This window comes from Acomys russatus, chromosome 21, assembly GCF_903995435.1.
Source record: "Acomys russatus chromosome 21, mAcoRus1.1, whole genome shotgun sequence".
Lineage (NCBI taxonomy): Eukaryota > Metazoa > Chordata > Mammalia > Rodentia > Muridae > Acomys > Acomys russatus.
The window spans coordinates 16,479,930-16,507,888 of NC_067157.1; the positions used below are offsets into that span (position 1 = coordinate 16,479,930).

At 39.8% G+C, this 27,959-nt stretch overlaps 1 protein-coding gene across 3 annotated transcripts; it reads right to left on the bottom strand.

Moving 5' to 3' along the window:
* Nucleotides 1-66: 66 nt before the first annotated feature.
* Zup1 (zinc finger containing ubiquitin peptidase 1) lies at nucleotides 67-27,858 on the bottom strand. Of its 3 annotated transcripts, none has more exons than XM_051164201.1 (10): nucleotides 27,726-27,858; nucleotides 26,079-26,204; nucleotides 22,590-22,700; nucleotides 17,438-17,559; nucleotides 11,305-11,473; nucleotides 5,794-5,982; nucleotides 5,461-5,626; nucleotides 3,613-3,764; nucleotides 2,918-3,138; nucleotides 67-285 (listed from the first exon to the last, which is right to left on the bottom strand). In XM_051164201.1, the coding sequence occupies exons 2-10, from the start codon at nucleotides 26,188-26,190 to the stop codon at nucleotides 238-240; spliced, it is 1,290 nt and encodes a 429-aa protein (XP_051020158.1). In that variant the 5' UTR covers nucleotides 26,191-26,204; nucleotides 27,726-27,858; the 3' UTR covers nucleotides 67-237. The 3 variants fall into 3 exon arrangements, with proteins under 3 accessions (XP_051020158.1, XP_051020160.1, XP_051020159.1); XM_051164203.1 differs by having other exon boundaries at nucleotides 25,635-26,204; XM_051164202.1 differs by having other exon boundaries at nucleotides 27,719-27,847.
* Between the last annotated feature and the right edge of the window lie 101 nt (nucleotides 27,859-27,959).

Below are 27,959 nucleotides of genomic sequence, written 5' to 3' on the forward strand. Positions count from 1 at the left end.
AATTCATATTAGCTTACAACTATAAAGCGAGTTCTGAGACATGGACAAGAAACCAAACCCAATAACACAAACAAGATATTTTATTCAACTAAGTACTAGACAATGGAAATCTAAGAGGTATAATTTAACAGGCATTTATAACTTAAAAAACAAATCAAGGACGTAGGTGAAATAAAATTCTTCAACTTATCAATATCAGAAAAAAAGAACAATAACAAAGTCACTGAAACATTTGATTCAAGGGATCTTCTCCGCTGTAAACACTTGAGAAGCTTGTTTCCTGGCCTTGAGAAAGAATTGAGAAAAAAAAAAAGGCTTTAATTATAATGTAGAAATTATGCTGTTATCACTTTTAAAAATTTAGTTACATTTATTGTTTTATCTGTGTGCATGTTTGTGTGCACATGCATGTGTGCCTGTGTTTTTGAGCAAGTGTGTGTACACGTGTGTGTGTGCGTGCGTGCGTACACACATGGAGTTCAGAGGATAGCTATGGAAGTCGAGTCTCTTGATACCACATGGATATGAGGGTCAAGCTCATCAGGCCTGGCAGCAAGTGCCTCTGACTGCTGAGCCATCTTGTCAACACTATGTCTTATTTTAATGTGGAAAATAAAACTTGGATTTTTTTTCAAGGTAACAATGAAAATTCCTAGTGGAAAATTATGACCTAAAACTTAAAAAATGAATAACACATATTTTAAAAGTCAAGTGATAAAGAAAATTCTAGATAAAGACAAATAGAATGAAACAGAATGTTATATGCGAATGGATTATGCCAACTATAAAAATGGTGGCTCACAAAGAAAAATATAGATGGGGTGGGGGTGGGGACAAGGTATACAAGGGAACCAAAAAAAAAAACAAACAAACAAACAAACAAACAAACAAAAGAAAGGCAGAGTTATAATCAAAGAACCTTTGTAGACACGTCTCTTGAAAATCCTTCAATCTCACAACTCAGAACACAGATGCAGGTGGATCTCTGTGAGTTTGAGGCCAGCCTTGTCTACATGGTGAGTTCTAGGACATCCAGGGCTTCAGAGTGAGACCCTGTCTCAATCCTTAAGGGCTTCTGCCCCTGGTAGGTTGATCATGCTCTAGTGGCTGGCTTCACACCCAGGAGTATATGAGCAGCAAACTGGACTCCTTGGATTATTTAAAAAAACAAAAAGGACATGACAGAATGTGGGGTGTGATGGGGGCAGGACTGGGAGAAGTGAGGGGGAATAGAGGAAAACATGATCAAAATACATGGTATACATATATAAAACTCACACAGAACTAACAAAATATTAAAAGACAAAAAGGAAATTTCTATTGTTTGTGCTGTTTCCAAAATTTGGATTATAAACTAACGCATATTAAACTAAACTAAACAAATTAGCTTAAATCAAGTTCACAGTGTTGGGATAACACAATGAAAAAACTAAGAATGTCATAGGTAAATTAACAACCATAATCAAGATGTGAAAAGGAGCTGGGCATGGTAGTAAACACCAGCACTCAGGAGGTTAGGGTAGGAGAATGAGGAGTTCAAGGCTAACCTAGGCTACACAGTGACATCAAGACCAGTCTAGGCCACATGACCTCTTGTCTCAAGAGTTTTAAAAAAAGTGAACAGGCAGTACTAGAGAGGCTCAATGGTTAAGAAGCTATTCTTACAAAAGAAGTCAGCTCATCCCTGACACCCATGCTGGGCAGCTCACAGCCACCTATAACTCTACCTACAGAGAGCTGATGGCATCTCTGGCTTCAGAAGATAAGCACACTCATGTGGTAACGCACACAGACACACATACATGCCTGCTATGAACTTGTCTACCTGTCCATCCATCCGTCTATCTATGTATCTATCTATTCATCATCTATCTATCCATCTATCCCATCCATCCATCCACCCATGGCACTCTCAAGTATTCTATCTCGCCTTTAGCGGAAAACAAATATAGGTACTCAAGAAGTACTCTTATTATTTCCTACTGTTTCCACATTGTGGGCTGGAGAGGTGCTCAGTGGTTATGACAGCTTGGGGCTCTTGCAGATGCCCAAAAGAATTTCTCAGCACCCACATCCAGCAGCTCATGATGCCCTGTACTCCAGCTCTGTGGGATCTAATGCCCTCTTTTGGCTTCTGTGAGCACTGCACTTACATGCACAATGTCACACAAAGAGATAACACAAATAACATGCAATTAACAATAAAATACAAAATAAAAATGTAAGATTCCAGGGTCTTAAGAATTTCTAGGCTTCGTGAGCTACAATGTAGCAGCAGCTCCTAACTTCAGTGGAGGTGCTCTAATACCCAGAAACTCTTCAGTCATTTGGAGCTCATCACTTAGCTATAAAGATAGAGAAGTTATCCTGAGTGCAACCAGAAGGCCAAACCATAAAATGCAGCTTCAGAATCACAACTGAATAAACAGTAAGGCCACATGAGTTAGGTTGTACATTGTTTTTATAACCACATTACTGTTATTCATCACTCACTTGACATCAAAAATTAAATTTAAATTATAATTCAAATTTTTGTTAAGATGAGTTAAGCAAATAGAGGACATTTAGGTACCTTCTGAATTTTATTTTATTTTTATTTTTATTTTTTTAAAGATTTATTTATTATGTAAACAGTATGTATCAGATCACATTATAGATAGATGGTTGTGAGCCACTATGTGGTTGCTGGGAATTGAACTCTTGACCTCTGGAAGAGTAGTCAGTGCCCTTAACCGCTGAGCCATCTCTCCAGCCCTCCATCTGAATTTTAAAATGTCCCTTCCAGAAATTCAGCAACATTAAAAACAAATGTGTTTGTCATTTCATGAAATAGAATGAGTTGTGATGAGATAAAATGAGGCAACACTGATTTTAACTAAAAATTTTAAACTACTTCATTCAACATAGAGATACTTACAGCTTTCTCCTGTGGTGAAAGAACACCCTCTACTGCTACTATCTGGTACTGCTTATGTTTTATATTTCCCACATATTTCCGGAGCTGCCTGAGACTACCAGTCTCTATGTCTTGCCTTAACAGTTTCTGCATTTCTCGAGAAGGACATCCGGGATCAAATATTAGTAAACACAATGTTCGGTTTTTTCTCTCTTCAATCCCAACAATTGTTCGACTGTGACCTATTCAATGTATAAATAACAGTTAAAAATGTCATGTTTATACTCAGTTATTACTACATATACATTTGTAGTCTTGGTGTGGGTTTCTGTGTATTTAGCGCGCGCGCGCACACACACACACACACACACACACACACACACACACACACACACTTTTAAATAGGTACAGTCTGGAAAGGCGTAACTTAACATAAGTGGCAAGTAAGTAAAGATTGGAGGAGGACAAGGGATGAATAATGAGAGCAGTGAACTGGAAAGAATGGACAGGAAGTGCAAAGGCCCCAAGATGCTGGGTTACCCAAGAAAGTACCAAAAAGAAAAATAACCCTGACAATCAATCCCAGCTTCTGCCCCCATCACCTCTACTATTAGAATCTTAACCTGCCCTTAAGCAAGAGTCAATCTGCTATCTTAAAGCAGCATCGTTGTGTGTGTGTGTGTGAGAGAGAGAGAGTGTGTGTGAGACCTACTCACCCTGATGCTGAAGATAGACAGGAGGTTTAGATGTACACACAACCTTTGCATTCCCTTCCCTCTCTGAAGAATAATAGTTCAATATCCATTCAAATAAGCGAGGATGTGTCTCCGAAGGACCAGTTGACTTGTGGAAATCAATAATGCGGCACCTGAACAATTGACAAATAACTTAGAGAATATTTTACAAATTTTTTCATAAATGTAATTATTCTAACACAACAGTCTCACTCTAGAACAAATTTATGTCTCTAGTACTTCCCTACGAAGAAAAAAGCAATTATAAATTTTTACTCTTTATTTAGAAATTATTTTGTGGGGAAAATAATTATTCAGATCACCATAGTAATTCAAATTATTCAAACCATTCACAGTATGCCTGGTGAATGAGCTGAAGCTTACCAAGATTTCTTACCATAAAAAGTCTCCCGAAATAGCAAATAAGGCCCATGCTTCTTGACCTTTACAACTCATGTGCCATGCCTGGGCCATTATCACTTTAGTCTAATACCCCTAGCCCTGATGATAAACTATAAACTGACTTTTGGACAATGTTCAATGGGTAAAGGTATTTGCTGTGTACACATGGTGGCCTGAGTTCAATCCCAAGAACCCACATCAAGGTGGAAGGGAATACCAACTCCACAAATTTGACTTCTGACCTATACATGCACACGCAAACACACACATAGTAATAAAAAATAATAGAGGCTTAGACAAATAGCTCAGTGGACAAAGGACATATTACTCTTGCAAAAGACCCACATTTGCTCACAATTGGCTGATAACTCCAGGTCCAGAGGATCCAAAGGAACCTGCACCCATGCACATATACACAAACATTTATCTACACACATAATTTTAAAGCAGTAAACTTTTTTTTTTAATTTTAAAGAAAATTGATTTCTTGCAAGATCTTTTTACTCTACTTCATAACAGTGTAAACAGAAACAGATTAAAAAGTCAACCAGTAATTTTTTATATCTTTATTTAAAAGGAACAAAAGAAGCTGAATTATGATTTTAATCCCCAGGAGTAGTCATTTCTAATGTCAAAAATACTCTAAATACTTTCCTCAAAAAAAAAAAAAAAAAAGATAAATGTAAAAGATACTCTGAATACATTCAATTTTCTTCAATTGCAGTTACAGACAATACTTGTAAAGAGCATAGGAAAATGTGTGGGAGTTCACATCTCTACATCCACATAGCGCCTGTTTAGCTCCAGACTATGGTATTTACTTCCTTCAAATGAGTCCTCTTGAATAAATGAGATTGTTAAAGTAGGCTCACTTCTATATTCCTCAAAACTATTTTAAAGTATGACCAAAAGCATTTGCCGTCTTAAATTTCAGCTGAAACAGTCCATCTCCTGGTCTCCCCTGGCAATGAAATCTCCAGAACATCCTGAACAGTTTTGGTTTCTGCTATAGTCTGAGTGTGAACTGCCCCGGGCAGCTCTTGGGGACTTTGTCAGCTGCTAGTGCTGTTCAGGAAGGTTGTGGGAACTGGAGGAGGAGGAGCCTCGCTGGAGGAAGCAGGCTCTGACCTTTAGCGCAGGTTTCCATTTCCTACTGATGCCTTGCTTCCTCACTGATGACACAATGAGACAGATAGTGTCCTACTTTCTGCCACTATGCCTTCCCTGTTTCCCCAGCACAATGGGCTGTATAGCCTTTGAAACTGTAAGTCAGAGCAGCCCTTTCTCACTGAAGCTGCTTTGGTCAGCATATTTTATCACAGCATGATAAAACAGCTAAGACAGTTGCTAACTTTAGTCATATTAAATTGAATGTTGATAATTTGCAAATGAATACACCAATATTAACTGGAGTTTACAAGTACATACTTTACTCTCAGAGAGGTCAGAAGCGTATAAATCTCACATGCTCCAATCCAGGCTTTTGTTCCCTGTAATTTGTTATTAAGTTGAGAGGCCCCCTGAGGATCAAAACCTTCATTCCATGCATCTTCAATCATGGACTGAATTTTTGGAATGCAAGGAACTGACATACCTGAAATCACATAAGCAAGTAAGTAACAAAGCCAGGTACCAACACACTGAACAACAATCTCATGCCCTAACATAAGTCTATTGGAAGAACCCACGTGAGTTTCTAAAACACTTATTCCTAATGTCTTCTGCTATCATAAGCTCAGATGATAAGATTAAATTACATACCTTTCAAGCAGTCACCATACACATCATTTTTCAGTAATGACGAGAGTAGCATCTGGAAATTTCTATAACCACAACCCCAACCTTTGTCCCCGAAAGATGAGTGAAAGTGATCCACCACTGTAGAGAGCCACACACACCTCACATCTGTGGCAGTGTTTTGATAATATCTATGGAGGGCTTCAATAATCCCTAAAATAGAAGAGATTTAGAATGCTTAAAGACTCCTTATCATCATTACATGGCTGTTTATATGCCTAACATCAGCCTCAAGCTCCACAGGCAAACCCTACCAACTCAGCTTTTAATATACCTCTTCAATTGCAAAGCCCAGGACACAAAGTATCCCTGCAGAATAGATACTCTTCTTTTCTTGCCATTTATGACATGCCGTACTAGAGCCTGCCCAGTCTTACTCTGTGTCCGCCTAAAAACAAGCGCTTTCTGACAGCCTTTATGATCAGTTGTAGTAATCTATAGCATATAAAGGCTACTGATACGTGTCCATCTGACTTTCATGTTTTAGACTTCTTCTTGATATAATTTTGTGAACTAACAATGAAATATTATGCCTATGTGTTTTAATTAAACTTCAGTAATATACTTTATATACATAGCAGGATAGTAACAGCTAAGCAAAGAAGATAAATGTGACAATGTTCCTAGAAAACAGCCCTGGACTACAAATGCTAGAATTTGGTTAAGCATGGTTTTCAGACACATTACATATAAGTCTTCCTTTTAGAACATTCTTCTTCCATTCAGAATGCTAAAGATCCTTTAAGGACCAAACAGCATTTTCAAATTACCTTTTTATGACTCTTCAGAACAATCACTGCATCCCCCCCACCCCACCCCGACTTATCTAGTCACACTTTGTACAGCAGGACATTACAGCTCTTTGTGTATATTTTGTCTTCTTTAAAAACTCTGAAGCTACTGGGCACTGATATGTTTTATGTAGTTCATACTTCCTCATAGTATGTGGCACAAAAAAAGAAAAGCCATTATATGTATTTTATCTGAACGAGATTCAAGGAAACATGTCTTTAGGGAGACAGATGAAAAAACATATTCACACACAAAAATCAATCATGTAACCAATATCTATAGCTGTGCCCACTATCATGAAGAAGAGAAATTAGTTATACATTTAAAGAAAACTTAAATTAGACTCACATTCAAGAAAAAGAACAATGACAATAACTTGTAAGTGAGTACTAAGTTTATACACGGGGAAAGATGAGGAAGTGACACTCAACAGCACTAATGTTATACATGGAATGGGCCCCCTAGGAACAGAAAGATCAGGGTCAACTCTGATGAGGTCAGGAACTAAGACAGGCCATTAAGAAAGGGAAGGGAAAGTCTATAAGAATAAAGTAATAAATATTTAAGCATATTCTGCCATACTTATTGCATATAAGACAGGAATAACTCATTTCCTAGTAACCTCTATGTTAGCAATGACACCATACAACCACATTAAAGAAAATTTCTCTTATAATAGAAGTAGTTTGTAATTCCTAAATTTCCTTAGATATATTCCCAAATACCTACCTGTTGTTAAATTATACTTTATTGTTTAAAGTATGAGGCTGTAAACATATAAAGGAGCATTAAGTGACTGTTGTAACGGAAACTTACATAATTAACAAAAATAAAATCTTTGCCATGGGGCTAAAGGTCAGAAAAAAGGACATTTGCAATACCTGCAAAAGACATGTGTTCAGTTCCCAGCCCCACAGTAGGCAGCTCACAACCACCTGGAATACAAACTCCAGGGAGTCTGACTGCTTTGCAGAAGGAAAATACTCAATAAATGTTATCAGGAAAAGAACTACTTCAGTCATATATAAGTAGATAAAAATAAAACATTGCTATAAAAAAAAGTCTCTATAACATTGGAGAGTTTTGGGTTACTGCTCAGGTGGCAAACTGTCTCTGTTACCTCCTCATTTTGGAAGCTGCTAACCTGCACTCCTGTATACTCAGGTAATTAATTTTATTCCTTCTCAAGTCTTTGATGGGATTGAAAACCGGATAATTCACTTTTACAGTTAAGTTTAGTGGTTTAGGGGTTAAGATGTGTTTAGGTCTAGATAGATGTTTTAAGTTGATAATGAGGAGACATGATAGATACTGATTTACATTCAGATTTTTAGATGCACCAAGATAGGAAAGACATTTGTTATTTTCAAGGGTGCCAAATACAAATAGCCAAAGGACTATGCAGGTAACATTTATATAACTTATATAATTTTGTGGTTCTTCTTGCTATAGGTAGTTTATTGGATATATGTGTAATACTATAAATATATATGTAAAAAAATTTTTTTTGAGTCAGGGTTTCTCTGTGTAGCCTTGGCTGTTCTGGACTCTTGTAGACCAGGCTGGCCTCAAACGCACAAAAATCCGCCTGCCTCTGCCTCCTGAGTGCTGGGATTAAAGGTGTGCACCACCATGCCCGGCTAAAAAAATTTTTTTAATTAATAAAAAAAAAAATCCAGAGCCCACTTTTCCTTCCATCTCTATCCCTATAAACAAAGAAATACTAAGTAGATTAAAAATTAAAATATAGAGACTAGAGAGTTGTCTCGTGGCTACTTGTCAAGAGGAACTAGGTTTGATTCCCAGCACCCATGCAGTGGCTAAAACCATCTGTAACTCCAGTCCTAGAGTATCTGACGATGACTTGTGGCCTCCGTGGGCACCAGGCAAGTAAGTAGTACACAGACATACATGCAGGTAAAACTTCCATTCCCATAAATTTTTTAAATAAAAATATAATACAGCATAGTTAGTTAAAGAACCATAAAAGAATGCACATTTGTAATCTTTAAAGAAACTTATTTTATGAAGACAGACAGAACACACACAATAAAGACAAACATTGAGAGTTTACTGTGTGTGGAGGCTTACATCAAAAATGCTAGTACTTCCCTAAAAAAACAAAACAAACAAGCAAACAAAATACTCAGGGAATGTGATCATATGCACATATGACACTTCTATCTAAAGATAACTATATGCAGGTCTGGCATGGCAGTGCATGGCTTTAATCATAGCACTTGAGAGGCAGAATTATGTGGATCTCTATGAGTTCATGACCAGCCTGATCTACAAAGCAAGTTTTAGGACAGCCTGGGCTACATAGTAAGTTCATGTCTTTGTATGTGTGTGTGTGTGTGTGTGTGTGTGTGTGTGTGTGTGTGTGTGTGTGTGTGTGTACATATATATTTATATAAATAAACATATGCTGATCCCCTGGACCTGGAGTTACAGACTGTGGTGAGTTATCATGTGGGTGCTGGGAATTGAACCTCGGTTCTCTCCAAGAGCAACAAGGGCTTTAAACTACTGAGCCATCTCTCCAGCCCTGTGAGATCATCTCTAAAAAAAAAGTCTAGTCATGGAAATGCAACTGTTTCCATATAAAATGTATTAATATTCTAACAGAGATACAAAAACATAATTGGAAAAATCAAAACAAACCACCCACCAGGAAAAGACAAACCATCCTGAGTAAGGCAGATCTGATTGGCCAATTAGCCGAGCCCTAACAAAGTTATATACAATGTAAGTGTCAAGTAGACAAGAATGTTCATTTGGGCCCAGAAGAAACAATGTATACAAAGCTTTTACTATCCAAAAAATATAACGAGCAATAGTGTAGCCAGTACACATACAAGGCTATTGAGCATTTGAACTGTGGTTTATCCAACTGAAATGTGCTGTAAAGTATTAAATATATTATGAATTTAGAAAACTACATACAGAATGTAAAATATTTCAATTACTAGTTCTTGTGAGGTGAGCATAACCACCATACTATGGAAAAACCCCTCTTAGTACTGACAACATGTTGGAATAGTGCAGTAGACACTGGGTTTAAACTATTAGAAGATGGGATTTAAACATATGATAGTTAAATAGGAGCTTTAGAAACTTTACCGCCAAAGGACAACATTCAGTAGAAGCCATGCTTTGACGATTGATGTGTTCCTGAGCTATGGATAGGTACGCAGTAAATTACTTTCTTCAGAGTGCTTCCAGCCAGTCACCATATTAGGAAGGTTAACTGGAGACAGAACACAGTGTAACGTCTTGCTAAGGTATGGTGTTAAGTAGTGTGTGTGTGTGTGTGTGTGTGTGTGATGTACATGTATATTTTATATTTTTTCAACTTACAACATTTTCAGCTTATAATAAATTTACCAACACATAATTCACTGTAAACTGAAATGCTTCTCCAATTGTATGTTTTTCTTTTAATATGGCTTTAAGAGATGTAAAATTTTGCATGTGGCTTATATTCTGTTTCTGTAATATGTTCAAATATGTAGTAATTTAAGCTAAAGGTTCAGTAAGATGACTTCTTTAGGGTAAACACACACACTCTGACTGGACTGAAAGTGGATCCACAAGAGGGAAGTCTTGTCTGGTACTGTAAATTCAGCCAAAACTCCCAGGGATAGGTAACTCATGGGCCCTAATAGAAAAGCTTCTATAGTTTTGCAGTTGACATGATATGCCTATCAAACTGTCTTCTAAAAGTTTATATTTACATAGATTAGTGCTGTTGTACTTTGGTCAGAGAAGATTCTTTTGGTACTGGGTGTCAGTGACTAGTCCAAGAACTGACTGAGAATAAATGACTATTAGATAGATGTTCAGTACTAAATGGCCTACCTACATCAACCCTCCCAAAGCTCAGAGACATCAAGAAGGAGGGGTTGTTAAAACAGCAGGATCTGAGGAAGAGGTGACATGTAGAATGCTGTCTTCTGGGCATGGGATGGCTGCTGGCTTTCACACTCAGCAGCAGTGGCTATCATAACAAGACTGAGCTTGCCAATACAGTCACTGAGAAAAGAGGTATTCACAAGGACACATCCATCTCTGCGGATATACAGGCATTAAAGCATGGCTAGTTGGGAGCTCATACAGCCCCTCCCCTCCCTTAGGATCTATAGAAAGTAAGTGGTATTGGGGTTGGAGAGTCAAGAAACACACATCTGTTTTCTTGCTCATGATCCTGTGTATAAACATTCACATTCTTATAAGCAACCCTTAACCAAAGCCAAATAAACACATAAAAAACACGTGGAAATAGAGGGTCAACGGTAATGGTAGACACTAACTGAGAAGAGGAAAAGGGAGCAGCAGGAGTGGGAGGATATGACCAAAATATACTACACATATGTATGGAAATATCATAATAAAACATTATTATATAAAATATATGCTAATACAAATGAAAAACATCCAAAAGGCTCATTTCCCATTGTTGTTAGTTAATACAATAGAAACCAATTTATTTTAAGTGAATTATTTACTATGGAAATAGAAGTTTAAATGCTTTAAAATGTTTTGTAAATAACATGTGAACATACACAATCTCACCTCAAACTATATAAACTGCTGATGGAATATTCATCAAATTCAAGTGGTTTTATTACTCCAGTGTACTCTGCAATAGTAAAACCGTGGCTGGGATCTTTAAGCACTCACCAGAAGTTTTTGTTTTTCCATCGTCAATACCCATAGCTATTGATTCCAACATGTCAGCTTTTCTGCTATGAAATTCAGATGGATGCATTCTTCCCCTATTTACTTCTATCTCCATATGTCGGAGCTGCTGTTGTTTGTATCCTCCAGAATTATCTAAACCATACTGCCGCTAGTAAACATAAAAACAAATAACTTATTTTTGTGTCCCTGTACGTCAACCAGATGGAAACTTTTAACTTTTACTTTTTGGAAATCTATGTTCAAATATTCTGGTATGGATTTTTCATACAAGTAAATGTAAAGATTTTTTGAAAATTAAACCATACATCTGTAACTTAATAATTCAATATTTCTGTATAAACGTCTATAGCTCCTACAAATAATGAGTTGTTTTCCGAGTAGTATAGAAATGAAAGACCCATCTTTCTGCCAAGGTATTGAGAAAAGCAAATTCTAAAGATACTGCTGATTACAAAACAACTTTTGGGAACTTGCTATATTTTGTCCCAGTGTGGATCCAGGAAGGCCCACTTAAGTCCTAAAGCATGCAACCATGCTACATAGTAAATGAGCTGTGTTGTTGTAAAACTGGACTGAGGGGCTCAAATGCATAAACTGCCTGTATGGATAAGCTTCCTGAGATCTAAACAACTTACCAAGTTCCATCACTGTCATGGTTATTCTTGAAATGATTTAAAATCACCATGCAACAAACTTTTGGGCATGTCTGTGAGGCTGTGTCTAGACTGGGTTTAGAGAGATAGGAACCCACCCTAAATATGACCCCATCGCAAAGCATGAGGTCACAGTTGAATGAAAAGGATACAGTAGTTCATCTCTCCTTGCTTCCTGGCTGTGAATGCAATATGACCAAGCAGTCATGCCCTCCTCACACCACACAGGTAAACCCTCCTCTCGTAAAGGGCTTCTGCTTGGGTATTTGATCGGAGCTACAACAAAGATGCAAGGAAGCCAAGCAAGGAGTGGGCGTCTACTGCAATAAGCCTGCCTGACCACTGGAACTTGTTTGTGAGGAGGATTAGGGAAAGTATGAAGCGCCAGGCTCAGAAGCCCTAGTATACTGTAAGCAGGGCTTAGTTGGCCATTCTGACAGAGTGGAAGAACCAGAATGCCATGGAAAATGTAAATAGTGAAGGTCTGGCTCAGGAGGTTTCAGAGGCAAACTGGGCTGGAAGCTACTCAGGACATATTCTGGCAAATAACATAGGCTTCATTTTGTTTGTGTCCTGAGAACTTCACTGATGTTCATTCAGAGTTAATGAGGTAGTAATGAACTCTCAAGACAAGATGGCATTTAGACTGCATCACAACTACAGCTTATATCCTATATGCAGGTCTACAATAGCGTACAAGGTAGAACAGAATGCTGCAAATGTGTAGTTTGGTGAGGAAAAGTGTTAAAGTTACAGACAGAGCAAGTATGAAAGCAGCTGCAAGTGAGACAGCTCCTTGGGTGAAGGTATTTGCTCCCAAACCTGATTGCCTGAATACAAACCCTGAGACCCACATGAAGGAAGGAGACAAACAACTCTCAGAAGTTTTGCTCTGTTTTTCACAGGCTTGATATGAGAATATATATATGTCCCCTGTAAGTTCATGTTTAAAGATCTGGTCCCTAGTTAATGGCACCATTTGGGAAGGATGAGGAGGTGGGGTCTTACTGGGGCAGGTGTGGCCTTGTTGGAGGAAGTTATGTCACTTGGGTATGCTCTGTGGTTTCACAAGCCCATGCTAGGCCCAGGCTCTTTCCCTCTGCCTGCTGCCTGTAGATGAAGATGAATTTCCAGCTCCTGCTCGTAGCACCATGGCTTCCTGCATGCCACCATAGTCCCCAACATGATGGTAATGGACTAGCCCTCTGAAACTGTAAGCAAGGCCCCAATTAGATGTTTTATAAGAGTTGCCTTGGAATGGCATCTCTTCACAGCAACAGAACAGTAACTAAGATAACTGTAAGAGAGAGAGAAGTACATTAAAAGAGAAAATGCGCACTGGGGACATGGACAACAGGAATAGAACCTTAATTCTATCCACGAAAGGCTCCAGCTAATGAAAAACAACAACAAAAAACAAACAACACCCCCCCCAAAAAAAACAAAACAAAACAATTCACTTGAAAGGAAAGGACCTAAACTGTGAATGCCACTGAAGGGTTCCTAGTCAAAAAGTATCATGTAGGAAAGTGTTTCCCATGGATGGCACTCAAGGTTATATGCAACTGTGGTCCAAAGGGCATGGCACCATCTCAAGATAGCAGAATTTGAGTGTTGTCCAAGTGGTACTGATTTTGCAGGCACGAAAGATGGAAGACATGTTGGGATTTGCACCATGGTTCTAGACAGCCACTGAGGCCACAAATGTCAGCAAGGTGCTTCCACAGCAGAGGCCCATCAGGAAAGGCCCAGTAGATCAGGGAGTGACGCTGTGAGGGTAAAGCATAAGTTGTAATAGATCCTAGGGTGCTGGAGATGGCAGAACCACAGGACATAGACCAAGGAAAGCTGCAGGCAGAAGGAAATGGCCCACAAGAAAGGCTATTTATGCTACAGACAGCAGACATGAAGAGGCAGGATTCCCAAGCCCTCTGGATCTAGAGTCCAGTGATAGCATCACAAGTACCAGATGCCTAATAAGGAGCTGCAGGATTTGGTGCTTGCTCTGCTGCACTGTGTTTTTGCATTGGTCTGGTTTTTTTTCTTTTTTGTTTTTTCAAGACAGGGTCAGGGTTTCTCTGTGTAGCCTTGGCTGTCCTGTACTCACTTTGTAGACCAGGCTGGCCTCGAACTCACAGTGATCCACCTGCCTCTGCTGGGATTAAAGGCATGCGCCACGACACCCAGCCCTGGTCTGATATTTCTTTTGGTATGTCATCAGTCTTCCATTTTGGAATTGGAACACCCAGTTTGTACCATCATATGGTAGAAGCATGAAACGTGTCTTGTAATATTCTAGAGGCTTACAGTTAGATATTCATTAAGTCTGTAAAGGCTCTGCACTTACACTTTTGAGCAGTACTGTTTTAAAGACCATGACATCTTTCGAAGAGAACACATTGTGCATTATGAGATAAGTTAAAACTTTTTTTGATGTTATAGAAATTCAATTTACAGTAAAAGACAGTGCCTAAGTGTCAGGAGAAACTCAGTACTTATACTTAAGAATAGTGAGAACACTATTAAAGACCAGGGAGACGTCGATGTTGGAGAGAATGCATTTGTCTATGAGTCTATGGATTCAAGTGGTGGAAGACGATGGTTTACAAGTGATGTGCTTGCTGGATGGTGGTGGCACACACTTTTAATCCCCGCACTTGGGAGGCAGAAGAGGGCGGATCTCTGAGTTAGAGGCCAGCCTGGTCTACAAAGTGAGATCCAGAACAGCCAAGGCTACAAGGAGAAACCCTATCTGGAACCCCACACCCCAAAAAGTGATGTGCTCGGTGTCAAGTTGACAAATGGTAGAGTTGCAATGGTTTATTTTGACTGTCAACTTGATGGGATTTAGAATCAGCACAGAGAAGAACTGGTGTGTAAAAATGGCTCAGTGTGTAAAAGTTTTTGCCATGCAAGGCCAATGACTTGAATTAGATCTCTGAAACCCAGAGTGAAAAAGTCTCCAAAAATGTTCTCTGATTTCCACATATACTCTACGGCATTGGGCACAGAACACACAGACACACGTGCACGCACACACATAAATAATAAGTAGAATGAAAAACCCCTGGCGATTACAGATTTGGTAAATTGAAGTGGGAAACCCCCTTTGAACATGTACTGCACCATCTCACGGGTTGGGTTCCAGACTGAATACAAAGGCCACCTCCCATCCCCCTCCCTATGCCTTCTCTACTATGATACATTGTATCCCCTCAAACTGCAAGCCAAATGCACTTCCTCCTTTGTGTAGCTTCTTGTCAAGTATCTTATCACAGCAACAAGGAACTAACACAATAGAAAGCATCTCTACATGTTAGGGACTTTCTGTATTGTTGATACTCAAAAAGCTTTGTACATCTTTATGGTGTTATATTTTGAACATGAAACCACAGGCTAGGTTTTGAATAGCTGTGTCCCAGACCACGGCACTATTTTGGAAGGCCGTGGAACCTATGGAAAGTTGTGGCTCCCTGGCCAAAAGAGGCCAGTACTGAGCAGGCTCAATTCCTGTCATACCATGGGTTTCCTGTTCCACTGTCATGTGAATGGCCTCTCCATGTGTTTCTCACAGTTTGAAACTGTGAGTCCAAATAAATAACTCCTCCTTTAAGTTGTTTCTATAGACAATCATGGCTGCAGCACTGTAAAATCTACTATGTATGGCAAAAAAGGATGTAAAAAAAAGTTTTCGCACTCATCTGAATTCTGATATGAAAAAAACATTTTGGAAATAATGAATAACTAATGAAGTGTGTGTGAGAGAGAGAGGTGTGGAGGGGTACTAATTAGATCTTTCAAACCACATTTCAGGGAAAATTGTCATATATAAGGATGTCTGAGAAGAAAACAGAAGAAAATTATATGTATAATACACAATATTAAAGGTTTTCAGATATATGTAAATCTAGGAGCACTTTCAGATCTATCCATTCATAAATCCTTTATATTTATAATGGTCTATTAACACAAATGACATTTTAAAATTCTAGAAAGTATTATCAGTACAAATAACCATAGCCCATGTTAGAAGGAGAATGTGCCACAAACACATAAAATACCAACCTCTGAGTAGTCATTAAAATAAGCAATGTCTGAAATTGTGATCTTTAAGGGAATTTAAGACTAAGGAGAGCTATACAATAAAAAAATAAAAGTTTTAAAAAGATAGGCAGATTCTCAGAACAGTTTCCCCATGTGCCCGTCATATGCATACTTTACATAGACACTTTACTACCTACTATAGGTAGTTGTCTAATCCAGGGCAAGTCACTAAACACTTTACTTTTAGTCTTCATTTAAAGACAGAAAACAAAACAAAACAAAACACAACACAACACAAACCCTGGTGGGATTCTGTCAAGATTTTCACATAATTTATCTGAAGTGATTATGCCAATATTTGAGCTTTTTTTTTTTTTTTTTTTTTTTTTTTTTTTAGATGGGTCACCAGTGGCCTCAAACGCAAGAGATTCACTTCTTCTTCCATCACCCTAGTGCTGGGATTAAAGATATGTGCCACTACACACAGTCAAGAATGGTTGCTGGGGGACAACATGAGATCATGGCCCAGTGTCAACTGATCAGGACTCCTGGGGGCTTGCAGAGATCAGGGAGCTTATATGGGTCTGACCTAGATCTTCTACATATATGCTATGGGCGAGTAGCTTGGTGTTCTTGTGGGAATCCTAACAATGGGCGCAGGGGCTGGCCATGACTCTTTTGCCTACTTATGGGACCCCTTCCTCCTACTGGGTTGCCGTGTCCACCCTTGATGTGACAGTATGTGCCTGGTTTTACTGTAGTTGATATCCCTGGGAGGCCTGCTCTTTTCTGAGGGTAGACAGAGAGGGGGTGAATCTGGAGGAGAGGGGAGATGGGGGGAGAGACTAAAGAGACCGGAGGGAGAGGAAACTGCAGTCAGGATGTAATATATGAGAAAATAATAAAATAATACATTTACCAAGATTTGAATAAAAATGGAAAGTGCTCAAGAAAAAGTTATTTTATTTATGTTTAGTGTGTGAGGGGTGTGTGTGTGTGTGTGTGTGTGTGTGTGTGTGTGTGTGTGTCCGTCCGTCTGTGGAGGTAAGAAGAGAGACTGAGATCCCCTGGAGTTGGAACTGCAAGCAGTTATAAGCTGGCTGAAATAGGGACTGGGAAATGAACTCAGGTCTCTGCCACAGCAGCAAACACTCTTAACCACTGAACCATTTCTCCAGTGTTGAAGAAAGGCTGTGTGTGTGTGTGTGTGTGTGTGTGTGTGTGTGTGTGTGTTCAACAAACACATAGAGATGATTATTTTTGTACATAATGTGGACAGACTAGGTAGCAATCTTTCTGGCTGTGAGTCTTAGTCTTTAAGGCAGAGCCATATCTCTAAACCTAGGTAGACATGTCAAAAGCATATCTGAGCAATAAGAACTCCATGCAATAAAAACTCTTACAAATCTTTGTACCTGCAACTTCTGAAACTCTTCCCTTTCTTGTCTTGATTCTTCAGATCTCCTCTTCCTGTCTTCTTCTTGCTGAAGTTGGTAAGCTAATGTTTGATCACGAGAACACTGTACTCTGTCCATGCCTATTAGAGAGGAACAGCCAATATCCACTCAGTGCTCAGGCTATAGCAAGCATTTTTCACTAACTAGTTAATCTCAACTTCCTGACAACTTTATGGAGTATTATCTGCTGAGGAAGACAAAGTTTGAAAGGTTATGTGACACTTTTCATTGATATCTCTGAACACAACTAATGAAGATTCCTTTTTGAAGGAAATACGGAGAAAAAGAAGAAAGCAATAAAGAATACAAATATACATTCACAACCTCCAACTGTCTCATTACCATTACAGATTTTACCCAGTTTTATACAGCATAATGCCTTGCTCCTCTCACCCAGGGCAATTTAGATCCTTTCATCAGTAGCTTCTTTACAGTATCTTCCTTACAGTCCCTAAATTCCTAACTATTCACTGTTCTGCACTGTAACACACACACACACACACACACACACACACACTGAGAGAGAGAGAGAGAGAGAGAGAGAGAGAGAAAGAGAGAGAGAGAGAGAGAGAACAAGAACACATGAGAATGGCAGACAGAGAACCAGAGACAGAGAGAACATCATGAGTCATGAGGAGAGTGTATCACATAACAATGCAAGTGAAAAGTTCTTGATAGCCTGTCAGACAGACAAACCAGTTTTAAGATTCAGACCAAGAAGTTGGAAGTGCCAGCACCAGTTTGCCAAGGGCAGAGATCCCAGTCTGAGGTCAAAGGCTCAGGAATTCTCACAAGAGTCCCAGAGTCCAAAGAGCAGCAGCAAGGGGAAGTCCCAATCCAAAAGGAAGAGCCAAAGTGCATCTACCCTTCTTCATTCCTGGTCCATCTAGAGTCCTAGCTAAATTGGATGCTCCCTGCACACACGGAATGTAGATCTCCTCCCCTCAGTTTGCTGACATATGCATCCGTTTTTCTGGGAAACCACCTCAGAGACACAGCCAGAAGAAATGGTTAAGAAGACTTCTGGAGGTTCCTCAACTCAGAGACATTACAACTCACAAACCTGGTGATTTAGTCCCAAAACTGAGTAGTCTTTCTTCCAAACCTCTCAACTGTTTCACACTTTCCTGTTTGATTCTTCTATCCATTCTTGGCTATGTAATTCACACCTGACTTTTAGCATGCCCTGAGACTGTCTTGATTCAGTTACAGAGTGCACGGTCCAATTCAAAGCCTATCCACAAAGTAAGAATTGCCAAACATTCTGCTTTTAAAGGTTACCACTTCCATGGCATCTTCTTACAATCTTACTCAAAAGAAGAGAGCTGTATAAGCTAGTTTGTTGTCAACATGACATAGGCTAGAGTCACTTGGCAAAGGGGACTCTTGCTTGAGAAAATGCCTCCATAAGATTGGCCTGTAGGCTGGATGTGGTAGTGCAAGCCTTTAATCCCACCACTTGAGAGGTGAGGCAGGAAGTCAGTTTGAGGCAAGCCTGGTCTACACAATGTGAGTTCCAGGATGGCCAGAGTTGCATAGTGATACCTTGTCTCAAAACGAACAAACAAACAACAACAAAAGATCCAACTGTAGGCAAATCTGTAGTGCATTTCCTTAGTGACTGGTATTGGAAGGCCCAGCCCCTGTCAGTGGTGCCATGCCTGGGCTAACGTGCTCTAAGAATGCAGGCTCAACAACCCAGGAGAAAACAAGCCATTCAGCAGTACTCCTCCATGGCCTCAGCATCAGCTCCTGCCTCCAGGTTCCTTCCTAGAGTTCCTGCTATGACTTTCCTCAGTGGTGAACTGTTAGCCTGCAAACAGGAAGGTAAACAACTCAAAATAGTTTCAGGAAGTCCCTGTAACTGACCAGATTCACTAGCCTCCCCTTTGAGTAAACAACAAAAGCTAAAAGTTCCCACAGAGAGAAGGGAGCCAAGGGGCAAAGACTTTCAGACAAGCCCTAGCTTCCTGAAAGAAGCAGAAACCAACTGAGCTGACTGGAAGACGTTTAAACCAACCCAGTCATCCACACACGTATGGTCACTTCATTTTTGACAAAGAAGCCAAACCTATTCAATGGAAAAGGGATAGCATATTCAGCAAATGGTGCTGGTCTAACTGGATGTCTACAAGAAGAAAAATGCAATTGGACCCATATTTGTCACCATGGACAAAACTCAAATCCAAGTGAATCAAAGACCTCAACATAATACCAGAGACACTAAATCAGTTAGAAGAAAAAGTGGGGAAGAGCCTGGAACACATTGGCACAGGAGACAACTTCCTGAACAGAACATCAACAGCCCAGGCTTTAAAGTCAACAATTAATAAACGGGACCTCATGAGGCTAAGAAGCTTCTGTAAGGCAGGAGACACTGTCAAGAGAACAAAGCGACAGCCTACAGACTGAGAAAAGATCTTCACCAACCCTGCATCTGACAAAGGTCTAATATCCAAAACATATAAAGAACTCAAGAAAGTAAACACCACTAAACCAAATAACCCAATTGAGATGGGGCTCAGAACTAAACAGAGAATTCTCAACAGAAGAATATAAAATGGCTGAGAAACACTTAAAGAAATGCTCAACTTCCTTAGTCATCAAGGAAATGCAAATCAAAACAACTCTGAGATTCCATCTTATACCCATCAGAATGGCTAAGATCAAAAACTCAAGTGACACCACATGCTGGCAAGGATGTGGAGAGAGAGGAACACTCCTTCATTGCTGGTGGGAATGCAAACTAGTACAATCACTTTGGAAATCTATCTGGTGCTATCTCAGAAAACTGGGAATAGGGCTCCCTCAAGACCCAGCTATTCCACTCCTTGGAATATACCCAGAAGATGCTCCAGCATACAACAAGAAAATTGGCTCAACCATGTTCATAGCAGCCTTATTCATAATAGCCAGAACATGGAAACAGCCTAAGTGTCCATCAGTAGAAGAATGGATAAAACAACAACAACAAACTGGTACATTTACACTATGGAATACTATTCAAACATTAAAAACAAAGAATTCCCGAAATTTGTGGACAAATGGATTGAACTAGAAATGATCATGAGTGAGTTATCCCAGAAGCAGAAAGACTCAAATGGTATATACTCACTTATATCTGCACACTAGCCCAAGGGGCATGTCCCATGAAAGTCTTCACTTACCAGGAAACTGGTACAGAGGGGAGGACATCCTATTGGGACTCTAGGTGAGAGAAGCATGGGAGAATGGGGAAACAGAAGGATCCAGAGGGTCCTAGAAACCTACAAGAACATTACAACAGGCGGATCTGGGCCCAGGGGTCCTGCTCAAACCATGGCACCAGCCAAGGACAATACATGCGGTAAACTTCAAACCCCTACCCAGATCTAGCCAATGGACAGGACATTCTTCACAGTTGAGTAGAGAGTGGGGACTGATTTTCACATGAATTCTGGTGCCCCATATTTGACCATGTCCCCTGGATGAGGAGGCCTGGTGGCACTCAGAGAAGGACAGAAGGCTACCAAGAAGAGACTTGATACCCTATGAGCATATACAGGAGAAGAGGTCCCTGGTCTCTCTCAGTCACAGTCATAGGGGAGGGGAGTAAGGGGAAAATGGGAGGGAGGAAGGAATGGGAGGATACAAAGGATGGGATAACAACTGAGATGTAATATGAATAAATTAATAAAATATATTTAAAAAAAAAAACTAACCCAGTCACTTGGTGAGAACACTCTCCAACATGTTCAGCTGCCTGAGGCAGTGCAGTTTGCTCCAGGTCTCCTGAATTTGAGACTGTCCCCCATGATGGGGTGGCCCTTGGTGGTGCAGCTATCTGAGTAATTTCTACTCCTGTAAATAACCCCTCACCCATATTCCTGTAAGTGAACCAAACAAACTCATTGGTTCACAAATTAGACTGTATTGGTGGTACAGTACTTTGGTCTGTTGTGGGTTACCTATTTGGGGTAAGTAGGTGTGTGTGTGTGTGTGTGTGTGTGTGTGTGTGTGTTGTGTCTCCCCAGGAAATCCTTTGTCACACAACAGTCACTGTTGGAAACATGCAAAGGAAATTTATTCCAAGTACTACCATTTCATTTTCAAACTTCATTTAATCATAGGGAGGAACTAAGTTCAAGGTCACAGGCCTTAGGATGTAAGGAAACAGTTGTCTGAGTCCAGACATCTCAAGGAAATTTCTCCATCTTGCTGGCTGACTCAAACAAGTTCATGTTCCCAGGCCCAGGCCCAGGATCCTACTCCTGTCCTGAATGATGGAAACTCCTTTGTTCAACCCCTTATGTCAAATGTGATTGGACAGTGCTGCAGCCCACCCAACTCCCCCTTGCTTTATGGTTTCATCCTTTAACTATGCTGCACAACATCCCTTCATGGTCGCAGTTCAGCTCCCACATCTAGTCTGTGGCCCTGATCAATCGGTAGCAGCTTGATTACAATAGGTTTTTGTCATCTGTATTGACCTGGTGTTTGAGTTATGTTGGCTTTAAGCAGGCTCCACAACAGTCACAAGATGCACATAAATTTACAGTTCTCAAAAATGGCAGGTTCAAAAAAAATTTTTTTTTAAGTGGCAGCTTCTTAGTTCAGATTTTTTGCTGACTAAATCCTAACTCCATTACTTCACATCAATGAAGGAATGGCCTCAACTTGTCAATTAAAACTTTAAAATGAGCTGGGTGTGGTGGCACACACCTTTAATCCCAGCAGTTGGGAGGCAGAGTTCGAGGACAGCCTGGTCTACAAAGAGAGTTCAGGACAGCCAGGACTATAAGAGAAACCCTGTCTCGGAAAACCAAAAAACAACAACAAAACAAAACAAAATAAAACAAAACCTTTAAATGCCATACAATTTTAACAGCACTATCTTAAATGATTTGCCCTCTACATAGTAGAGCAAAACCCAGGATATATAACCTTGCTTTGGATGTTGTCTCCATAGTTCATTCTTTACAACTTTTCTGCAAAACAACTTCAAGGAAAGCAGTGCAGCTACATGAGAATTATTTACACAGTATGACTTTAATCACTGTGCCGTTAACCTGAAACCAGAGACGTGTATTCTAGGAAGCAAAAGTGAAAATGCCTTTAGACATAAACATACCTTGTTGGAAGCTGCTTTCTTCAAGATGTAACTCCACATGCTCTTGGAGAATATGATAATTTGTACAGACAAGCCCACACATGGGACAGTCATAGAGGGCTTGATGGCAGTCTGTATTAGAGACAAAGGTAGGCTAGCTTAATCTGTAGACTTTAGACTTTTCACACCCCATGCTAAGGACTATCGACTTTATCATAGGAGTAAAATGTTTTCGTAGTTACTGTTAAACAAGTCACCCAGGCCTAATGGTGTATAACTTTAATTCTGGTGCTCAGGAAGAGACAAAAGCAATCAGATTTCTGTGAGTCAAAGCTAGCCTGGTCCACACATCAATTTCCAGGCCAGCCTAGGCTATATGAGACCCTGCCTCAATAAATAATTAAGCAAACAAACCAAACATATCAAAGACTTTCTACTTTCTAACCTTATTTTAAAAGTAAAAGCTCTTTATGGTTTTTATTTTTAAGCTCCTTTTCCAGGGGCCAGTGAGATAGATCAGTAGATATAGGTGCTGGCCAGCACACCTGATGGTCTGAGCCCAGTACCTGGGACCTACATGCTGGAGAAGGGGACTGAGCTCAGTACCTGGGACCTACATGCTGGAGAAAGGGACTGAGTTCAGTACCTGGGACCTACATGCTGGAGAAGGGGACTGACTCCCAAATGGCATCCCTGACCTCCATTAAGTGTGCTATGGCAAAAATACAACAGATACAAAATAAATACATGTAATTTTAAAATATATGTATTAACTTTAGAGTGCTTTTTGAACACCGGGTGCTTATTCAGCCTTGGATGAAGACACTGGATGGTGATAACCAATCTGTAAGACTTAGGCTTGTAGTGATAAAATAGACTATACAGGGATGTGAGTAGGGCACAATGAGTTAACATGTGTAATTTTTAAAAAAATAACTATTCTTCTACTTCTAAATACAAAATGAATAGATGCATAGTACAATCATACTGTACAGTACAGTAATCGTACATAAGGGATTGGAGAGATGTCTCAGCTGTTAAGAGTACTTGCTGCTCTTCCAGAAGACCAGAGAATTGGTCCCCAGCAACTACAGCAGTGGGCTCACAACCAGTTATAACTCTACTTCCTCTCTGGACTCCCTGGGCACCTATACACACACATCTATAATACAAAGAAAACCTTAAAAATAAAATAAAATGAGAATGCCTAAGGAAATAATTGAAAGTCAAAGAACTACTCTTTCTGATATTAATGACATGTTATAAAATATAGTTATTAAAATAACAAAGTAGTAAGGGATAGCTAAGTAAACAGGAGCTGGAAGACCAGAAACTGACTCACACAAATAAAATAAAATAGCTCTAAAAGTATTATGAATTAGTATCTTTCATATTACAAATTTTCACAATATTCATTAGTACACAGAACATACACACATGATTCAAACGTAATAAAAGCTTGTAAAAGAAGACTATAAGTAGATACTTTATTATCTCATTATAGGCAACATATGGAAAACAAACACAAACAAAATGTAAACCCTACAAAAATTAAAGAATAACCCACAGTGGTGTACAACACTTTAAGTTAAGGATTACTACACAGAAAGTATTTTCAAAGCAACCTGTTAAAGATATGTCAACAGATAGATGGAGAATATAAAAGAAAAAAGAGAATACAAAAAGTAACATACACATTGCAATAGAGGAAATCAGCTAGAACTACTGATAATCATGTAAAATTATTTTAAAAGAACATACACTGACTTTATGCCTTTTCAAAGCTATTCATAAAAGTTTTGAAAATTTTAGTTAAAATAGTCATAGTTCTAAGTGCAAAATGCAAAACTCTAAAAAAATTTTTAGAAACTGGCAGTGAGTTTTCAAATACAACCATAATAGATCTAGAAAGAAGAAATTTAGGTGAACTTCATTAAAATTAAAATGTTTATTTTCTAAAAAAAAAAAAAATAGCTAAAATAAAGATACAAGACATAATCATACACAGGGAGAAAATATTTACAAAGTGCTTATCTGATAAAAGACAGGAGTGGTGGCACACACCTTTAGTAACAGCACGGTGGAGGCAGAGGCAGGTGGATCTTGGAGAGATTGAAGGCAGCCTAGTCTACATAGGTGTTCTCGGCCAGCCAGGGCTACATAGAGAGACCCTGTATGAATTACAAATAATAACAAATCCTTATGTCAAAAATATACGCGGGACTCTTAAAGCTTAACAAAAAGAAAATGACGTAATATCTTAAACCTACATAGCCAAAACCAGAGTCTCAGATGCAAGGAGCTGCTGGGATGGCTCCGCATTTGCTGTTCTTGCAGAGGGGCCTAGTTTCAGGTCCAGTAACTCCAGTTCTGGCTTCCTCGGGCAGCAGAACCATGTGGCGACTTAGATAAGTAAGTGTGTAAACAAGGTAACACTTGTGCACATAAAAGTAAGAATAAGAACAAAGCTGAAAGAGCTGACGGGAAAAATAACACAAAATTACAATTATAAATGAAAATTCCAACAGTTTCTTCTCAAAAAACCCACAGAGCTACTAGATAGAAAATAAACACTGGAAATAGATATGCACATAAACAGGACCTACGTGATGGATACTGAATGATACTCAAGAAGCCAGAATACGTTTTTCAAAGAGTCATTAAACATGAGCTAAGATGGACTATAGCTATATCTTAAGCTATAAAACAAGTCTCAGCAAATCAGAAGAGCCCAGCATCAGCGTGTTCTCTTGTCACCAATGAGAACAAATGAGAATTCACTGACACAAAGCCAGAATCCAGGGCAGTCCAGATTTGGGCTGGTGGGAGTACACATGCTCTCTAGGAATTAGGAAGTCTCCAAAATTGCTGTCAACTTAGCGAAAGCATCTCATATCTGCATTAAAATTCTTTTATACTGCAATGATAACAAATGAACAATATTATAAACATGAATTGAATCTGAAGGACCCATCTGTCGGGATTAATAAGCCAACTCTCAGGGCAGCACATAGTAAGCTGAGACTATTGCTTTTATAACCACGTAAACAAACTTGAACACTTTACCTGCTAATGGAGTTTCTAAAAGACTGGCGTGCTTTGTTTTCACATGAGTTTCCACATCTTGACTACATCCCTCTATTTTTCCACAAAACGGACATTCAGGAGGACTATACGTTGTCTCATAAACTGATCCTTGGACCTCAGACAATCCAGACTGCTTTCCCCTGCTTTTCAGGGACTTTTTAGATTCAGTTATGTTCTCTGTATAAAAAGCTTCACGTTTTAATGTTCCATCTTTACCAAGGCCTTGAGCTGCATTTTTCGGAAAATTAGACGCACATGCAGAATGAACACTTGAATTAACTTCCATTGCACTCTGCGGGGTGGTGGTCTTGCTGTCTGAGTCTTCGCACTGTTTTGCATTCAGCTTCTCAAAGTCTCTTTCTGGTGTGTTTTGCTCAAAATGAACAGTTTCGATATGAAAACACATTTCATCATAACTTACACCTGACAACTTGCAAAATGGACAGATCACTTCGTTTTCCATGTGAACAATTAGGTGAGCCTTCATGTCTGGTTCTGAGGTCACTGTCTCACCACATATGTCACAGGAAAGCATGGTGGGACATGGACCTAGAAATGAAACACAATTATAGATCTGAGAGAATTGGGGGAAAGCCCATTTTCATAAAACAATTTAGGACTGTTCTTTGGCGTACTGAGAGATGAATTAGCTTTGACAAAGAAATAATCAAAGTATTTTCATTCCTTAAATATACATCTTATTTCTAAGCCCCAACAAAACCTAACAACAAGTTACATATCTCTGATCCAAAAAGCCTAACTCCAAATGCTCCAACACCCCAAACTTCTGAGGTTTGATATGGTGTCAAGTGGATCTTTTGCCTGACCTTTTGTAATGGATGACAGTCAAAACACAAGCACACTAAAAACATATAAATATACATGAAAATACAAGATACATATGACAAGTAAAATTTATATTTAGCCATGTATGCCTAAATATTTTAGATAAAGGCTATTCAACCTGTACCCGAATGTCAAGATGTCAGAGGTAACAATAAAATAAAAAAGGCAGCTGGGCTCAAGTGGCACACGCCTTTAATATCAGCACTGAGGAGGGCAGAGGCAGGTGGCCAGCCTGGTCTACAAAGTGAGTTCAGGACAGCCAAGGCTACCCAGAGAAATCCTGTCTTAGAAAAAGTAAAAGAAATTAAATAAATAAAATTTATGAATAGAAACATTTGAACCAGACATGGTGATGCACCCATTTCATCTGAGCACCCGTGAGGTCAAGCTTGATACCACCGCTACTGCTTTACACACATGGAAACCCCGAATCATAAAGGTCAGGTCACTTCAGGCAGGTAAAGACAGAAGGCAGACACACAGCAGAGAACAAAAGGGAAAAACTGAGGGGGTGTTGTAGGAAAACGGCCCTTACTCCCAGAGTCTAGGAAACTGGGTGATGGACATTGGCTTATGTTAGCTAATAGCTCATTATGCCTCTGAAGTTCACTATCAAATGAGTTATGAGGCTGCAGATTTGATGAGCTAATGGAATAAGGAATAGTTATAATGTGTGTGTGTGTGTTTTTTAAACTTTTGAAGCAACCACACCACCATCTCCTACTAGACCGTCATCTAGCTGCCACGTATTTAATAGAAAAAAGGAGGGTAATTCTTCCCTTCGCCAAATTCAGCTTTACAAAATCTCTCTACATCGTTCTTGCTTTCGTTTCTCTCCGGACAAGTGAAAATAAGTTTCTGATTCTAGAATGAAAGTTCTCTCCTGACACCCAGTTTCGTTTCCTCCGGGGGCTGGGGCAGGGCACATAAAAGGATAACTGGAGGTGAGTGAGATAGGCCACGGCTGGCGAAGGGCTAGCCTGGGTACACAGTAGCGAAGGCGGTAAAGCCCAAATCTGACAAAGTTCTGAGCCAACGTCCCACCAACGGTGGGCAACACGACCTGCGCCACCGCCACCCAGAGCCCAGCTGCAGGCTGGGACCCCTGGCTGGACGGCGCGCCGCCTCTCCCCACCGCGGAGCCAGCCGCCGCCCGCCGCCGCCCCACACAACCGGCCCCAGCGCCGCCATCCTAGCCTCCCGGGACTCTGACTCACCGCGAACCTAAAGAAGCTGAGCCTTCCAGAGCCCTCCGCAGTGCCGCATTCACAGAGGCCCTTCTTCAGCGGCAGGGAAGGAGAGCGATCCCAGCATGCCTCGGTGCACACCGGGCTGAGCTGTGATGCATTCTGGGACTTGTGAGGTTATTTTGTATCTTTTTCCTAGGGCATCAGGGTATTCCGGGTCCCTCCCATTCTTCCACCTCTGTCTCCACGCCAGATGTGCTAAAAGAGGGTC

Bases quoted from the DNA above. Each gene is read 5' to 3' on its own strand.
- Zup1 (XM_051164203.1), bottom strand. From the start codon at position 26,190: ATGCTTTCCTGTGACATATGTGGTGAGACAGTGACCTCAGAACCAGAC. The intron at 11,474-17,437 runs GTACAAAGATTT...TATGTTTACTAG, and splicing joins AAGAGTTTCAGAAGTTGCAG to CGGCAGTATGGTTTAGATAA. The intron at 3,765-5,460 runs GTATGTACTTGT...TCAATTGTTCAG, and splicing joins CTGACCTCTCTGAGAGTAAA to GTGCCGCATTATTGATTTCC.